The sequence below is a fragment of the Arvicola amphibius genome, chromosome 3 (genome assembly GCF_903992535.2).
Source record: "Arvicola amphibius chromosome 3, mArvAmp1.2, whole genome shotgun sequence".
NCBI lineage: Eukaryota > Metazoa > Chordata > Mammalia > Rodentia > Cricetidae > Arvicola > Arvicola amphibius.
Window position 1 is genome coordinate 162,272,439 of NC_052049.1, and position 16,370 is coordinate 162,288,808.

General features: G+C 36.8%; 1 protein-coding gene across 2 annotated transcripts in view; it reads left to right on the plus strand.

Annotated features, from left to right (window-relative positions):
- Atr (ATR serine/threonine kinase) overlaps window positions 1-16,370 on the plus strand; it is a 115,243-nt gene that overhangs the window by 13,151 nt on the left and 85,722 nt on the right. For both annotated transcript variants that reach the window (XM_038321928.2, XM_038321929.2), the window contains exons 8-16: window positions 357-509; window positions 3,319-3,511; window positions 3,726-3,979; window positions 4,694-4,884; window positions 4,982-5,082; window positions 5,361-5,532; window positions 6,575-6,745; window positions 9,280-9,474; window positions 11,487-11,672. In XM_038321928.2, coding sequence (XP_038177856.1) covers window positions 357-509; window positions 3,319-3,511; window positions 3,726-3,979; window positions 4,694-4,884; window positions 4,982-5,082; window positions 5,361-5,532; window positions 6,575-6,745; window positions 9,280-9,474; window positions 11,487-11,672 — 1,616 coding nt within the window. The remainder of the gene's footprint in view (window positions 1-356; window positions 510-3,318; window positions 3,512-3,725; window positions 3,980-4,693; window positions 4,885-4,981; window positions 5,083-5,360; window positions 5,533-6,574; window positions 6,746-9,279; window positions 9,475-11,486; window positions 11,673-16,370) is intronic.

A 16,370-nucleotide genomic window follows, 5' to 3' on the forward strand; every position in this document is an offset into this window, starting at 1 on the left:
TTGTGAGTAGATATTTATTTGAAATGTTTAAATGTTTCGGTTTGAAAATCTGAAGAATACAATGATCTATTTAGACAGTGCATAGATGTATATGCTTTTTATTGATCTCACAGACTTCAGCAGAGGACTAGAAGTACAGCTCAGTGTTAGAGTACTTGTTTAACATGTGCAAGGCCTGAGTTTGCCATAGACCACCCCTAGCTAAAACAGAGGGTTGTTTATGGCCCTTCGTTTTAAGAATCCTTGTTTATTGAATGTTGAATATAATTCCACTTGATGTTTTGGATGTCTACAGTCTTAAAAATAAATATGATGAAGGAATTGGTATAATTTATGTCCTTTGTCTATCTCTGTAGTTAAAAGTTCATTTGAGGATCCTATTCTAGAAGAGTTATGTGGAATGCTTTCACTTCCATGGATTTGTTCCCATTCTGATGATAACTCTCTAAAGTTGACCACATTTGCTACTAATCTTCTGCCATTAAGCCAGAGGGTTTGTGATAGTTACTGTAAGTAATCACAAAATTGTCTGATGTATGTAGCTTATGCTGTGCATAATTGATCTCTGTGTAGAATTTATAATACTTTAACACTTATTTTTCAATAATTAAAAGAATACTTCGAAGAGCACAGAAAGGAGTTTGGTATATAAACAGTTGAGAAGGGATGCTTGTCCTTTCTATCTGTACAGAATTGGAAATGTATACTTGAAGCATGATTAATAAAAACTCAAAGAGAAAAATTGGGATTCAATCTAAAGATCCGAAAAGCAAAACAGCCATCCACTGGCTCTTACCTCGACTTCAGTCCAAAATGGCGGTCCTGCCTCCAGGAATTTCAGAATGAGACTGTGACTGCAAACTGTCTTTTCCCGTTCATAGTCCTTTCTAGGGTTGAGATTAAAGGCATGCACTGCCTGGTTTCTATGGCAACTAGTGTGGCTACTGGGATTAAAAGTGTGTGTTACCACTGCCTGGTCTGTAAGGCTGACCATTGGGGCTGTTTTACTCTCTGATCTTTAGGCAAGCTTTATTTATTAAAATACAAATGAAATGTCACTACATATATTCAAGTATCTTTATCTTGAGCTGGGTTTGATGACTCATACCTGCCATCTCAGCACTGAGGAGACCGAGAAAGGAAGATTGCCATGAGTTCTAGGCCAGCCTGAGCTACCGAGTGAATCCCTGTCTTCGAAACAAATCAAAAATGACAAAAATCTTTATTTAAGAAATCTATGAGGTATTTTGGGACTATACATAAAAAGTAGAGAATAGTATTCTAAACATATCAATTTCCTACTTCAGTAAATAAAATATTAGTGCTGGGAATGTACCTGTTCAGTAGGTAGAGCTCTAACCTAGCAGACTAGAGGCCCCAGGTTTGATCCTCAGTGCCACTAAAAATGGAATGGTGCAGCCCTTTAGGCCTGTAATGTCTCAGAACAAAAAAAAAAAAAAAAACCCTAACCAAAAAAGAAAAAAAAGAAAGAAAGAAAGAAAAAATATTAAGGATTTGGTGAGAGTTCTTTGTGGTGAATGTGGTGGTAAATGCCTGCAGTTCCAGCACTTCCAGCACTTGGGAGGCCATGGCAGGAGACTGAATTGCAAATTTAAGGCCAGCCTGGGCTATATAGTGAAACCCTGACTCAAAACATGAAAGATAAGTAAATAACCCCTTTGATTGTTCTTTGCTAGTTTTATTTCTCTTTTTCCTAGTGATAACTACCATTCTTGCTTTATTACTTTTATTATATATGTATTTCTTATATAAGGAATTATATTCATTTTCACAACTTGTATTTTGTTAGTTAACATTGTTTTTATTTTTTAGATAGGCTTTTATATAAAACAGGCTAGCCCCAAATTTGACTGTGTGGATGAAGCTGGCCTTCAACTTCTGATCTTCCTAAGTTATTGGTATTACAGGCATCTGCCCCAGTGACTGACTGGGTCAGCATTGTATTTATGGGATTTATTCAGATGATTCATGTATTCTCTCTTATTTTTTAAATTAATAAGCAATTATAAGACAAACAGTATCTGGGCTGGAGAGGTGGGTCAGTGGTTAAGAGCATCAGTTACTTGCTCTTCTAGAGCACCTGAGTTTGTCCTCAGCATCATATCAGGCAGCTTACACTGTCTGTAACTCCAGCTCTAGGAGAGTCCAATGTCCCTAGCTTTCTCAGGCACCTACATTTACATGCACAGTCCCACTCCTCCACCTCAATTCATAATTTAAAACAATACAACTAAATCTTTTAAAAAAATAAACATTATCATGGCACTGACAGACAATTTAGTTGCTGATAATTTTACGTCTGTGAATATTTTTAAGAAACTCTAAATCTTCCCAAGGCCTTGATTTTTGAACTGTTGCCCATAGACCAGTAGTGCAAGCTTGTGGGAACGTCTTAGAAATAGATCTTCTGCCTGTAACTCTTGTTCCAGGGGATTTGATACCCTCTTCTGACTTCTACAGAGACCAGACATAAACATGGCAAACAGACATACATGCAAGGCAAAATGTTCATACAGTAAAAGTAAATAAAGATATAAGATTTACAAAGGAAATAGAGTATCTTATGGTCTGCTAGAATATACTGGTTGAGAATCTGAATTTTCAAAAAAGATCGGGATATTCATATGCATACTACTTAAAGCACTATTTGAAGTTCATTACCTGGGATTGGAATTACTAGGCTGTAGCATTTCCTCATACTGTATTCTGTACTGTTGTATTGCTCCCCAAATATGCATCAGTTTACATTCTCGCTAGCAGAACATGAGAATTGTGTTCAGTCCTTGACATCGCCAGGTTTAAAATATCTTATAATGTAAAACAATAAAAATTCAGGGAGATAACTGTCTTAATGTTATTCAATCTGATACATGTGATTTTCAATTTGCATTTCTCTAATTACACAAAAAAGTTGTATGTAAACATTTATCAGTGTTCTTGCTTTATTTTCTTAGAAGATTTAATTACGTTTGATTGTGTATGTACTTTAAATGCTAATTTCACAGTGTACATATACAGGCATGCATGTATACACATGGGTGCACACACACATGTAAAATTAACTTCTTAAAAACTTTGCTTATTGGCTGACAAGGTGGCTCTGTGTAAAGGGTCCTGCCCCTGAGCATAATGTCCTAAGTTTGGTCCCTGGGACCTGTATTGTGGAAAAAAAGAAGTAACGCCCACAAGTTGTCCTCTGACTTCCTCACAAGAGTTTTGGCACATTTGTGCACCACCCCCAATAATAAGTAAAAGCTTTTCAAAGAAATCTTGTTTAATAAAGTTTATTCTTTTTAGCTCCACAGGCACAGTCACAATGTGTGTTTCTTCTGACTCTGTTTCCAAGAAAAATATTCCTTGAATGGAGAACAGCAGTTTATAATTGGGCCCTGATGAGCTCCCATGAAGTAATCCGGGCTAGTTGTGTTAAAGGATTTTTTATCTTATTGCAGCAGCAGAATTCTTGTAACCAAATTCCCAAGATGCTTATGTATGTATTAAGACTTTAATTTGAATATATGACTTATTATATAACCCATTAATCTTATTATTGTAGAGTAAATAAAGCAAATATTGCTTTTAGCTTGAAAATTATATTTTTCTCTTTAAAGTTTTATCTTTTCTTTTCCTTTGTCTCAAATTAAGGAAATCTAATCCAAAATATTTACTAGGAAGATTTAATACTTTTTCTTTTTTTTCCCCAGAGATAGAGTCAAAGATGATTCTGACATTGTCAAAAAAGAATTTGCTTCTGTCCTTGGTCAGCTTGTCTGTACTCTTCATGGCATGTTTTGTCTGACGAGTTCCTCGGTAGAGCCTTTCTTTGAACATGTGGACCTGTTCTGTAAGAACTTGAAAGCCACTCCTCAACATGAATGTTCTTCTCAAGTACGAGCTTCTGTCTGCAAGCCATTCCTTTTCTTGCTGGAAGAAAAAACACCTAGTCCAGTAAAACTCGGTGAGTGGTCAATTAGGGTTAAACACTTTCCAGTGACATTGGGTATGAACTTGCTGGAGTGTTGAGATTGCTACACACATGGAAGATCCATGTGTTTAATAGTAAGTTGCGGTTAATTCACAAGCTTTCATATAGTTGGTAGTGGTTATAGGAACACCCTAAGTTCTGTAAAATTGATAAGTCTAAGAGCCCTCTTAGTTGAAAGATTTTTTTTAAAAAATTAAAGTTTAAATCTAAGAAACAATGATCTACAAGACCTAAAAATGATCATTTGATAACTTAGATTCTAGAATTTATTTTAAATTTGTCATTTATTATTGTCATTGAGTATAAAATAATTTAAATTGGTAAATTTGCCAGCTGTAGTGGCACATGCCTTTTTAATCCCAGCACTTGGGAGACAGAGGTAGGTGGATCTCTGTGAGTTCAAGTCCAACCTGGTCTACAAAGTGAGTTCCAGGCTAGCCAGGTTTCCACAGTGAGAACTATTTCAAAACAAACAAACAATAAAACAAAATGACCAAAAAAAAAAAACTAAACAAAAATAAATTGATTAATTCTAATCTCCTTAAAATATGTGTGCTATGTATGTCTAAATATTGACATAAAGGCAGTATGGGATTGTTTTCTGTATCCTATTTGCTGGCATTATTTTTAAGTACAACTTTGATAAATGATATGTCAAATTAGAAAATATATATTGTCTCTCTTTAGCTTTCATAGACAATCTGCCTCATCTTTGTAAGCATCTTAATTTTCAAGAAGATGAAACAGAGGTAAAAGCAGTTCTTGGGACTTTATTAAATTTGATGGAAGATCCAGACAAGGATGTTAGAGTTGCTTTTAGTGGAAATATTAAGTATATATTGGAATCTTTGGACTCTGAGGATGGATTCATAAAAGAGGTTAGAATTTTTAAGATAAAATTTAAATTAAAAGACAGATTTTTTTCTATAAACATAGCTCTAGAACTTTTCTGATCAATAAAGTTTGCTTTTCTAGCTTTTTGTTTTAAGAATGAAGGAAGCATATACACACGCCCAAATATCGAGAAATAATGAACTAAAGGATACCTTGATTCTTACAACAGGGGACATTGGAAGGTATGTTTGACAGTGCTTGAAATGAAACTTAATATTTTTCTTACTGTCTTATTTGCTTACCATTAGAGGCAGTGAGGGCTGGAGATATAGTTCATTGGTGGAATACTTGCCTGCTGTACACAAAAGCCTGGATTCGTTCCTCAGCACTGGGGGAAAAAAGAGTAAATGGTGATATGAGATGTATATTACAGAAAATATGATTCAGCGTATATTTATTTATGGATCTGCTTTAGTTTCTGAGGCATTAACCTTATGTATACCTGTGTTTTTATTTTCAGGGCAGCTAAAGGAGATTTGATACCTTTTGCACTCTTGCACTTATTACATTGTTTGTTGTCTAAGTCGGCGTCTGTCTCCGGAGCAGCGTACACAGAGATTCGAGCACTAGTTGCAGCTAAAAGTGTTAAACTGCAAAATTTTTTCAGCCAATATAAGAAACCCATCTGTCAGGTGAAAGCCAGCATTCAGCTAATAGCAACAATAGACAATAGCAACAATAGACAATAGCAACATTTGCAGGCATTTAAAAAGAAGTAGAAACTAGAATTACTTTCCTTGGAAAGCTGAGGTGGTAAGGTCTCTTAAATCCATACTGGGTTTAAGAAAAACAACACGCAGTTGGGCTCTGGTGGTGTACGCCCGTAATCCTAGCACTTGGGAGGGGGAGGCAGCTGGATTTCTGTGAGTTCAAGGTCAGCCTGGTCTACACAGTGAGTTACAGGACAGCCAGGGCTACCCAGAGAAACTCTGTCTTGAAAAACTAAAACAAAACAAAAAAATCCAAAAGAGAGAAACAACATGTATGTAAGTCTTATCTTGCTTGTTTTAAAGAATTATTTTTTTATTTTTATTTTTATTTTTTTGGTTTTTTCGAGACAGGGTTTCTCTGTGGCTTTGGAGCCTGTCCTGGAACTAGCTCTTGTAGACCAGGCTGGTCTCGAACTCACAGAGATCCGCCTGCCTCTGCCTCCCGAGTGCTGGGATTAAAGGCGTGCGCCACCACCGCCCAGCAAGAGTTATTTTTAAGATTATATTTATTTAGAACTGAATTGCTGCCATTTGTATTTAAGTATATTTGTCTGAAGATATGGGTTATAAATGATAAGGAATATCATCATACAATAATTTGTAAAATTATTATATTCTTGATAAACTTTAGAGAGTCATCATTTTTTAGCCTGTTTAGTGATGCTAAACTTTTTTATATCTTGATATTGCCAACATGACACTTTGTTTTTAAAAAGGCATATTAATCAATGACTGAAAAGTTAGACCAGGCTAAAATACTGGTTTACCTGGTTGCTTTTCCGTAAAATGGAGATTATGATGAAATTCACCTCATTAAAATTATTACAGGAATTGAATGAGTAACTGGCAGTGTAGAACTTGATACTACTCTCATGTTAGCTTGAAAAGTATTAGTTGGTGGGCAGAGAGATGGGGTTAGAATGCCTTCCTTGTTTGAAAACTAAAAAGAGTATTCTTGCTTTAGTTTTTGGTAGAATCTCTTCACTCCAGTCAGATAGCAGCACTCCCAGGCACGCCTTGCCAGACTGCTGAGATGCGAAAGCAAGATGTAGCTCACCACAGAGAAATGGCTTTAAATACCTTGTCGGAGATTGCCAATGTTTTTGACTTTCCTGATCTTAATCGTTTCCTAAGTGTAAGTTGCTATGTGTGTTTAATTGATATATTTGAAGTTTTTGATTAAATATTTCATTTGTTTGTTTGTTTTTAAAGAAAACCTTACAAGTATATTAAATACCATATGGACCCAAGATTTTCAAAATCTTGAAAATTTTGTGTGTGTGCGTGCATGTGTCTGTAGGTTAGAGGACAATCTTTTTTTTTTTTAATTTATTTATTTATTTGTTTATTTATTTATTATGTATACAATATTCTGTCTGTGTATGCTTGCAGGCCAGAAGAGAGCACCAGACCCCATTACAGATGGTTGTGAGCCACCATGTGGTTGCTGGGAATTGAACTCAGGACCTTTGGAAGAGCAGGCAATGCTCTTAACCTCTGCGCCATCTCTCCAGCCCCTAGAGGACAATCTTGACTATTGTTGCTTAGCCACTCTCCATTGGTTTGTGTGTGTGTGTGTGTGTGTGTGTGTGTGTGTGTGTGTAGGACGGGGTCTGTCACAATACCCTGGAGTTTGAATGACTGACTACCGGCAAGCCTTTAATATCTCCCTGTCTCTGATGCCATAGCACTGGAATTACAAATGTGTCACCATGCCCAGTCTTTTTCTGGGTATTGAACACAGGTCTTCATACCTGAGCTATTAACCTAGTCCCTAATTGTCTATTTCTTTTTACTTTGACGAAATCATTGCTTGCACAGTAAAACTTAAATTTATGTATATCTTTATTTACTGTTTTATGTATCATACTCATTAATACCATATTCAAGTTAACTGTTTGAGTCTTTGTTTTTCGTACCATCCTGGGTTCTACTGGTTATTGAAAAACTAATATTTACCTTTAAGAAGTTGAATTATGAAATACAGAATTAGTGGTATGATTTGTTATGATTTCAGATATCAGGCTTTATAACATGGCAAGGCTTAAGAAGTCTGTGGAATTCATTAGGCATAAGGTTTGAAGGATGGTGGAACATATTATTTTCTCATTTTTGCCCCAAAGTCAGTGTATTGTCAATCTAATAAATAGTGATAACAGTTTGTACAGCGGTTTTCCCTATAATATTATTTTAACAAACTTATATTGCTCATAAATTGGTTATATATACAAAGAAAGTAGGATGGTATATTATAAGAACCACAAAGATATTCATGCCTTATTACTCATTAATTACATCAAAACCCACAGATGTTTTTTGCAACATTACCCATTGGCAATATAAAACTGAGAAGAAACTAAATGTCTAAATATGAGCCATCTTAATCTTAAAAATAATCATGTTAATCTAACTATAACTATGTTAAAAGGAATAACATAAAGTATGTCTATGAAGGCAGACCTATTTATTTATTGTTTTGTTTCTTTTGTTTTTGGATACAGTCTCATTCTGTAGCACAGGCTGTCCTCAAATATGCTGTCCTCCTGCCTGAGTCTCTTGATGTCATACCACTCAGGCAAGGGCTGGATCTTGTTCATTGTCACATTCCATGTTTGGAATAATGGCATACTTGTAGTTGTATTTTTTAGATATGTATAGAATAAGTAAACAAAATCATAATAATTTTAACTTTGGATTTTGTGTGAATTTAATGAATTAGATCTTAAAATAGACCAAAAATGAAAGTAGATTTATTGCAGTATTGGATGTTAGATGTATTTAACTGTTTTCTGTAATGTTGCAGCATCAATTCTATAATCTATTTTTTTTTTAAAGAAAACTTTTTTTTTTAGCTGGGTGGTGGTGGCACTCGCCTCTAATCCCAGCATTTGGGAGGCAGAGTCAGGTGGATCTCTGGGAGTTCAAGACCAGCCTGCTCTACAGAATGAGTTCCAGGAAAGGCTCCAAAGCTACACAGAGAAACCCTGTCTCAAAAACAAACAAAAAAAATTATAAAAACTTTTCTTTTAATGTTATATACATTGGTATTTTGTCTGCATGTATGTCTGGGTGAAGGTGTTGAGTCCCCTGGAACTGGAATTGCAGAAAGCTGTGAGCTGCCATGTAGGTGCTGGGAATTGAACCCAGGTTTTCTGGAAGAGTAGTTAGTGATTTTAACCGCTGAGCCATCTCTCCAGCCCTAAATTTTTTTTTTTAAGTTTTTATTTATGGCTATTGTTTTATGCTTATTCTCTAAATGTAGGACAGGATACGCCAGACTCAGGACCTTTACTTTAGATCATGCATCTGTTTTAACAACATACTCATGAAAAATTTGCTTCTTTTGAGTTACATACAATGTAATAGAAATGAAGAATTATTCCAATCTTCATTCCATATTGTTCACTGTCTCTTAATGCATATAATAGAAGCTCTATGCTGTTGGTTCCTTGCTTGTTTTGTTCATTGCTTTATATATAGGACCTGAGTCATAGTAATATATACCATTGTATTTATTATAGTCAAGTGAGTAAATGGCAAGGTTGAATACAAGTATGAATTCATGCATAACTCCCTGTGGTATTAAAGAATGTTTTTGTGGACAGTTTATTTAAACAGTTTATCACCCAGACAGATGTACTTTTTGATAATTATTGTGCTCTTTTTCAGAGGACATTACAAGTTCTACTGCCTGATCTTGCTGCGAAAGCGAGCCCTGCAGCTTCTGCTCTTATTCGAACTTTAGGAAAACAATTAAATGTTAATCGTCGAGAGATTTTAATAAATAACTTCAAATATATTTTTTCTCATTTGGTTTGTTCTTGTACCAAAGATGAATTAGAACGTGCCCTTCATTATCTGAAGGTATTTAAATATTGTGTGTGTTTTATTCTTTTGCTTAGATTAGCATTTTTGGAAAGACTAATTTATCGTTGTAATGTAGAAAGGACAATAATTTATAGCATAAGAATATGTATAAATATCATGTTAAATAATCATTGTCTTTGGGAGAATTCTAAATAGAAGAATTATTTTGATATTTTCTCTGATCATTTACCATAATGGAATAGAATAGTCATCCTTTCATGGATTAGGTACATTATTTTAGTAATTTGGAACTGATTACAGTTATAAGTTACCTCATAATATACAAGTAGTTATAGGAAGAGACAACTACATTTAACTCTATGCCTATGTTTGGTTTAGTTACTTGCTACTCTGATTATAATTTGATTATAATTTTTCCTACTTTTTAAATGACTAATAATTTAGTGGGTCTGGAGAGATGACTTAGTGGTTAACAGCACTTGTTCTAGCAGAAGACCTGGGTTCAGTTCTCAGTACCCACATGGCAGATCTTCCTGTAACTCCAAGTTCAGGATCTGCTGCCCTCTTCTAACTTCTGTGGCACTAAGCATCCATGTACACATATAAACATGTAGGCAAAACACTGTAGGCATGGAAATAAAATAAATAAATCTTAAAATTTTAGAGTGAGTGTGTGTGTGTGTATATATGTGTGGGGGGGGGGTGGGTGGGTGCATATGGACTATATTGTGCATGTGTAGATCAGAAAACAACTTTTGGAACTTTATTCTCTCATTTCATTATGGGTGTAAACTGTCAGGTTTGCATGTCTTGCTAGTATTTAAACTTAAAATTGTAGCTTGGGCTTCTTTTTTATTTTACATTAATGATGTCTTTGAGGAATATAAGACTGTGGAAATAGAAAACCTTAATTTTATTTTTCTCTAAGAGGACAGCAGATCTCTTTTTTACTTGAGAACTAATGACTCTTAATTTAATTTGTTTTCATTCATCTCAAGAATGTAAACCGTATGTTATGGAGACAAAATGATAATATTTATGGAGTACATACTTTATGTCAGAAGCTTCTCTGTCCACATACATCCGAGTCATTTCAGATATTTGGGAAGATAGAGGTCTTATTTCTTGTGCATCTTATTTCTTGCACAAAAATGCTTAAGACTAAATTTCAGATTTTTCCTTTTTTTTTGCATTTTGAAATATTTGCATATACATAATGAGATATCTTGAGGATGAGACCAAAGTCTAGACACAGAATTCATTCATGTTTTAGACATATCTTAAATGTATAGCCCAGCTGGGTGTGGTGATGCACGCCTTTAATCCCAGCACTTGGGAGGTAGAGATAGGTGGATCTTTATGAGTTAGAGGCCAGCCTGGTCTACAAAGTGAGTTTCAGGACAGCTAATGCTGTTATACAGAGAAACCCTGTCTTGAAAATCAAAAAAGAAAAGAAAAAAGTACAATTTTTATAAAATATTTTCAAGGTGCCTACATTTTTACTGCAGTCAATCAAATAAAGTCAAGTATAAAAAAATTCTGCTTCTGGTATCATGACAGTGTTCAAAAGAATTGGTATTTGGGTTTTAATTAGGAATGTTCAACCACTGTTTTTCTTTACAGATGATAGAACTAAGGCAGTGAGGGGTTAGATTAGGTAACTTGTCCAAATCACAGGACAACCTATAAATGACAACTAGAATTTAAACTCCAACATTCTGACCAAAAGCCTGTTGTGTAGCACTGTCCCAGGGTCTGTGCATCTGTAAATACTGTGTTGCTGGTGTAAAAAGACTTTAGGCAAACATAGGGCTTTTTCCAGTTTTATTTCAAAATTAAGTCTGATCACTTTTCTTCATTGCATACAGCTCATGGGAGACCTATCAGGAAAGAACAAGATTAGAATTCTTTGCCAATGTCTTTTCTTAGTTCTATTAGTAAGCTATGCTATCTTACCTAGAGCTCTTGATTTACAAATAACATGTTAAAATCAGTGTACTTATTTTTAGATGCTAATATGAGAAAAAATAATTTTTTAATATCTTTAGAATGAAACAGAAATTGAGCTGGGGAGTCTCTTACGACAAGATTTTCAAGGATTGCACAATGAATTACTGCTACGTATTGGAGAACATTATCAACAGGTTTTCAATGGTTTGTCAATACTTGCCTCATTTGCATCTAGTGATGATCCATATCAGGGACCACGAGATATCACATCACCTGAACTGATGGTAAGGTATTTGGTTTGGTTTTTTTGTCCCTTTTTTGTAGCCTACTTAAAAAACTGAGGAAACGCGTCACCCCTATTATCTAATTTCTTTATAGTTTTAATTGAGATCTTTCTTTTAGAAAAGGTTAAAGTTGAATGGTCACAGAAATGTTAGCTGTATATGTATCTAGAAAATGTGGATTTCCAGGATTTTATTTTTTTCTAAGTCCTTGCCCCTCCCCACCTTTTTAGAGGTCTCCCTATATAACCCTGGCTGACCTAGAACTCACTTTGTAGACCTAACTGGCCTCAAACTCTCAGAGATCTCCCTATGAATGTTGGGGTTAAAGGCATATAACACCACACCTGGCATGATTTATATTTTCATTTAAGTAAACAACAAGGTTTATTTCTCTTCTCTAGTTGCCAAATATGCATTAAAATGTATTTACAGCTTTTCTCCTCATCTTGTTTCTTCTTACAGCTAATTCTTGATGAAGCAAGCTAAATTAAATCCTTTGTTAGGGTAAAAGAAAGATGTGTTTTCCTTTTTTATGTGTTCTGCTTTTGTTGTTGTTGGCTTACATGTTAGTTCTAAGACAGGATCTCATAAAATTCAGGTTTGCCTCAAAGTCCCTACATATTTGAGAATGGCCTTGAACCCCCTATCTTCCTGCCTCTAGTTCCTGAGTTCTGGGATTACAGGCCTGTGCCAACACATACACAGCTTTCTCCTTTCTCTTTATTTTTCAGGTTTTTCTTTTTGTATTGGAATGATTTGGAATAATGTAATTGGCTCTGTCCTCTCATCGTAATCTCATTTGATCCCTTGCTTTGATAGGATGATTTTGGTGATTCCATTGTTTATGTTTCAGTTCTAACTTTTAAACTGTGAACTTTGAACTTTGGGGTTTATATAGGTTAGATCCTAGAAGGAAATAGATGGCATGGACAAAAATGTTTATCTGAAAATATATTTAGTGAATCATGCTAGTTCTTGTTGCATGAATAAAAACCCAGAGACACATATTGGGGTTCCATCTGAAGATCAGAAAATCAATGCAGCCAAACTGCTAGAGAGATCTTACCTCTAACAAAGCTCAAACAAAAAAAGGGGTGATCCTGCCTCTACTAATCCTCAGATTGAGATTGAGACCTGTCTCCTCCTGTCTTATATTCCTCTCCAGTGCTGGGTTTAAAGGCATGCACCACCATCACCTAGCCTCTATGACTAACTACTGTTGCTGCTGGGATTAAAGGCGTGTGCCACCACTGCCTGGCCTGTATGACTGACTAGTGTGGCTGCTTTGCACCAATCTTCAGCAAGCTTAATTTATTAAAACACATAATATACCACTATATGTTCTCAAAGGGAATTTCAAGGAATCCAGCTTGCTGTACTGGGGATCAAACCTAGAGCTTTATACATGCTAGGCAAGTATCTTAGGGTTATCTCTGACGTGATGAAACATCATAAAGAAACTTGGGGAGGAAAGCATTTATTTGGCTTATGCTTCCACATCACAGTTCATCATCATAGGAAATCAGCACAGGAACTCAAGCAGGGCAGGAACTTGGAGGCAGGAGCTGATGTAGAGGCCATGGAAGAGTGCCTGATTACTTGCTTGTTCACCATGGTTTGCTCAGCCTGCTTTCTTATAGAACCCAAGACCACCAGACCAGGGGTGGCCCCACCCACAATAGACTGGGCCCTACCTCATCAATCTTTAAAAAAAATGGCCTACGTGCTTGCTTATAGCCCACTCTGATGGAAGTGTTTTCTTGAGATTACCTCCTCTCAGATGGCCTTAGCCTGTGTCAGGTTGTCATCTACCATAGCAACTGCCTTATGTTGAGCTGTCTAGGTGTAACCTTAGACTCCAAAGAAGTTTTTATTATTATTCCCTGACTTGTTTCCCCTAATCTTCCCTGCTTTGGGCAATGGTATTTTATACCATTATCTACCCATTTGCTTCAACCAAAACCTGAAGATAATGTATAAGCTCTTCACAGTAAATCTGTAAGACCATATGTGGCAGTGTGCCTTTCCACCTGCTTTTGTTAAACTCTCCCTTTCACTGCTTTAGTCTATTTGCTTTGTCTTTTAAAAATGGCAAACCTCCAGATTTGTAACTGTTGTCTTTAGATGGTCTCTGTACTTAGAATAATAATTTCCTGGATGTTTTCACTCTTCAAAGTTTTCTTACCACCCCTAACTAAATTCATTTTTCCAGTTTCTACCACATGTTCATGTTTATTTTCTTTCTTTTTTTTTCAAACTGCTTACCATTTTTTTTTTATTTTTTTTTTTTTATTTAAAAAGTTTCCATCTCCTCCCCTCTTCCTCCCCCTTCCCTCCCCTCCCCTCCTCCCATCCCCTCCCTCCCTCCCTTTGCAGGCCAAGGAGCCATCGGGGTTCCCTACTCTATGTTAAGACCAAGGTCCTCCCAACTCCCCCCAGGTCCAGGAAGGTGATCAACCAAGCTGAGAAGGCTCCCACAGAGCCTGTCCATGCAAAAGAGTCAAAGATCAGCGCCTTTGTCCTTGGCTTCTCTGTCAGCCTCCACCGTCGGTCACATTCAGAGAGTATGGTTTGGTCTCATGTTCCATCAGTCCCAATCCAACTGGAGTTGGTGATCTCCCGTTAGTTCTGTCCCACCGTCTCCATGGGTGAACGCACCCCTCACGGTCCTGACTTTCTTTCTCATGTTCTCTCTCCTTCTGCTCCTCATCAGGACCTTGGGAGCTCAGTCCGGTGCTCCAATGTGGGGCTCAGTCATTTTCTTCATCTATCGCCAGGTGGAAGTTCTATGGTGATATGCAAGAAATTCATCAGTATGGCTATAGGAACTGGCCTTTTCAGGCTCCCTCCCTCAGCTGCCCAAGGAACTAACTGGGGGTGTCTCCCTGGAAACCTGGGAACCCCTCTAGGGTCAAGTCTCTTGAAAACCCTCAGATGGCTCCCTAAATTAAGATATATGCTTCCCTGCTCCCATATCCACCCTTCCTGTATCCCAAACATCCTATTCCTCCGACCTCCCCCCATTCTCCCCTTCACGCTTTTCTCTCCCCATCTTCCCTTGGCCGCGTCTCGCCCCACCCTCAAGTTCCCAATTTTTGCCTGGCGATCGTGTCTACGTCCAATATCCAGGAGGATTACTATATCTTTTCTGGGGGGTTCACCTTCTTACTATCTTCTCAAGGATCCCAAATTATAGGCTTGATGTCCTTTAATTATGGCTAGAAACCGATTATGAGTGAGTACATCCCATGTTCATTTTTTGGGGTCTGGGTTACCTCACTCAGAATAGTGTTTTCTATTTCCATCCATTTGCATGCAAAATTCAAGATGTCATTGTTTTTTACCGCTGAGTGGTATTCTAGCATGTATATATTCCACAGTTTCTTCATCCATTCTTCCACTGAAGGGCATCTAGGTTGTTTTCAGGATCTGGCTATTACAAATAATGCTGCTATGAACATAGTTGAGCAAATGCTTTTGTAGTATGATTGGGCATCTCTTGGGTAGATTCCCAATAGTGGAATTGCTGGGTCCTGGGGTAGGTTGATCCCGAATTTCCTGAGAAACCGCCACACTGCTTTCCAAAGTGGTTGCACAAGTGTGCATTCCCACCAGCAATGGATGAGTGTACCCCTTACCCCACAACCTCTCCAGCAAAGGTTATTATTGGTGTTTTGGATTTTAGCCAATCTGACAGGTGTAAGATGATATCTCAAAGTTGTTTTGATTTGCATTTCCCTGATAGCTAGGGAGGTTGAGCATGACCTTAAGTGTCTTTTGGCCATTTGAACTTCTTCTGTTGAGAATTCTCTGTTCATTTCAGCGCCCCATTTTTTAATTGGGTTAATTAGCATTTTAAAGTCTAGTCTCTTGAGTTCCTTATATATTTTAGAGATCAGACCTTTGTCAGTTGCAGGGTTGGTGAAGATCTTTTCCCAGTCGGTAGGCTGCCTTTGTGTCTTAGTGACAGTGTCCTTTGCTTTACAGAAGCTGCTCAGCTTCAGGAGGTCCCATTTATTCAATGTTGCCCTTAATGTCTGTGCAGCTGGGGTTATGCGTAGGAAACGGTCTCCTGTGCCCATTTGTTGTAGAGTACTTCCCACTTTCTCCTCTATCAAGCTCAGTGTGTTCAGATTAATATTGAGGTCTTTAATCCATTTGGACTTGTGTTTTATGCATGGTGATAGATATGGATCTACTTTCATTCTTCTACAGGTTGACATCCAGTTATGCCAGCACCATTTGTTGAAGATGCCCTCTTTCTTCCATTGTGTACTTTTGGCTCCTTTATCAAAAATCAGGTGTTCGTAGGTTTGTGGTTTAAGATCCGGATCTTCTATACGATTCCATTGGTCAACTTCTCTGTTTTTATGCCAATACCAAGCTGTTTTCAATACTGTAGCTCTGTAATAGAGTTTGAAGTCAGGGATGGTAATGCCTCCAGAAGTACCTTTATTGTATAAGATTTTTTTGGCTATCCTGGGTTTCTTGTTTTTCCATATAAAGTTGATTATTGTCCTCTCAATCACTGTGAAGAATTTTGATGACCTTGATGGGGATTGCATTGAATCTATAGATTGCTTTTGGTAGAATTGCCATTTTTACTATGTTGATCCTCCCAATCCACGAGCAGGGGAGATCCTTCCATTTTCTGGTATCCTCTTCAATTTCTTTCTTCAAAGATTTAAAGTTCTTGTC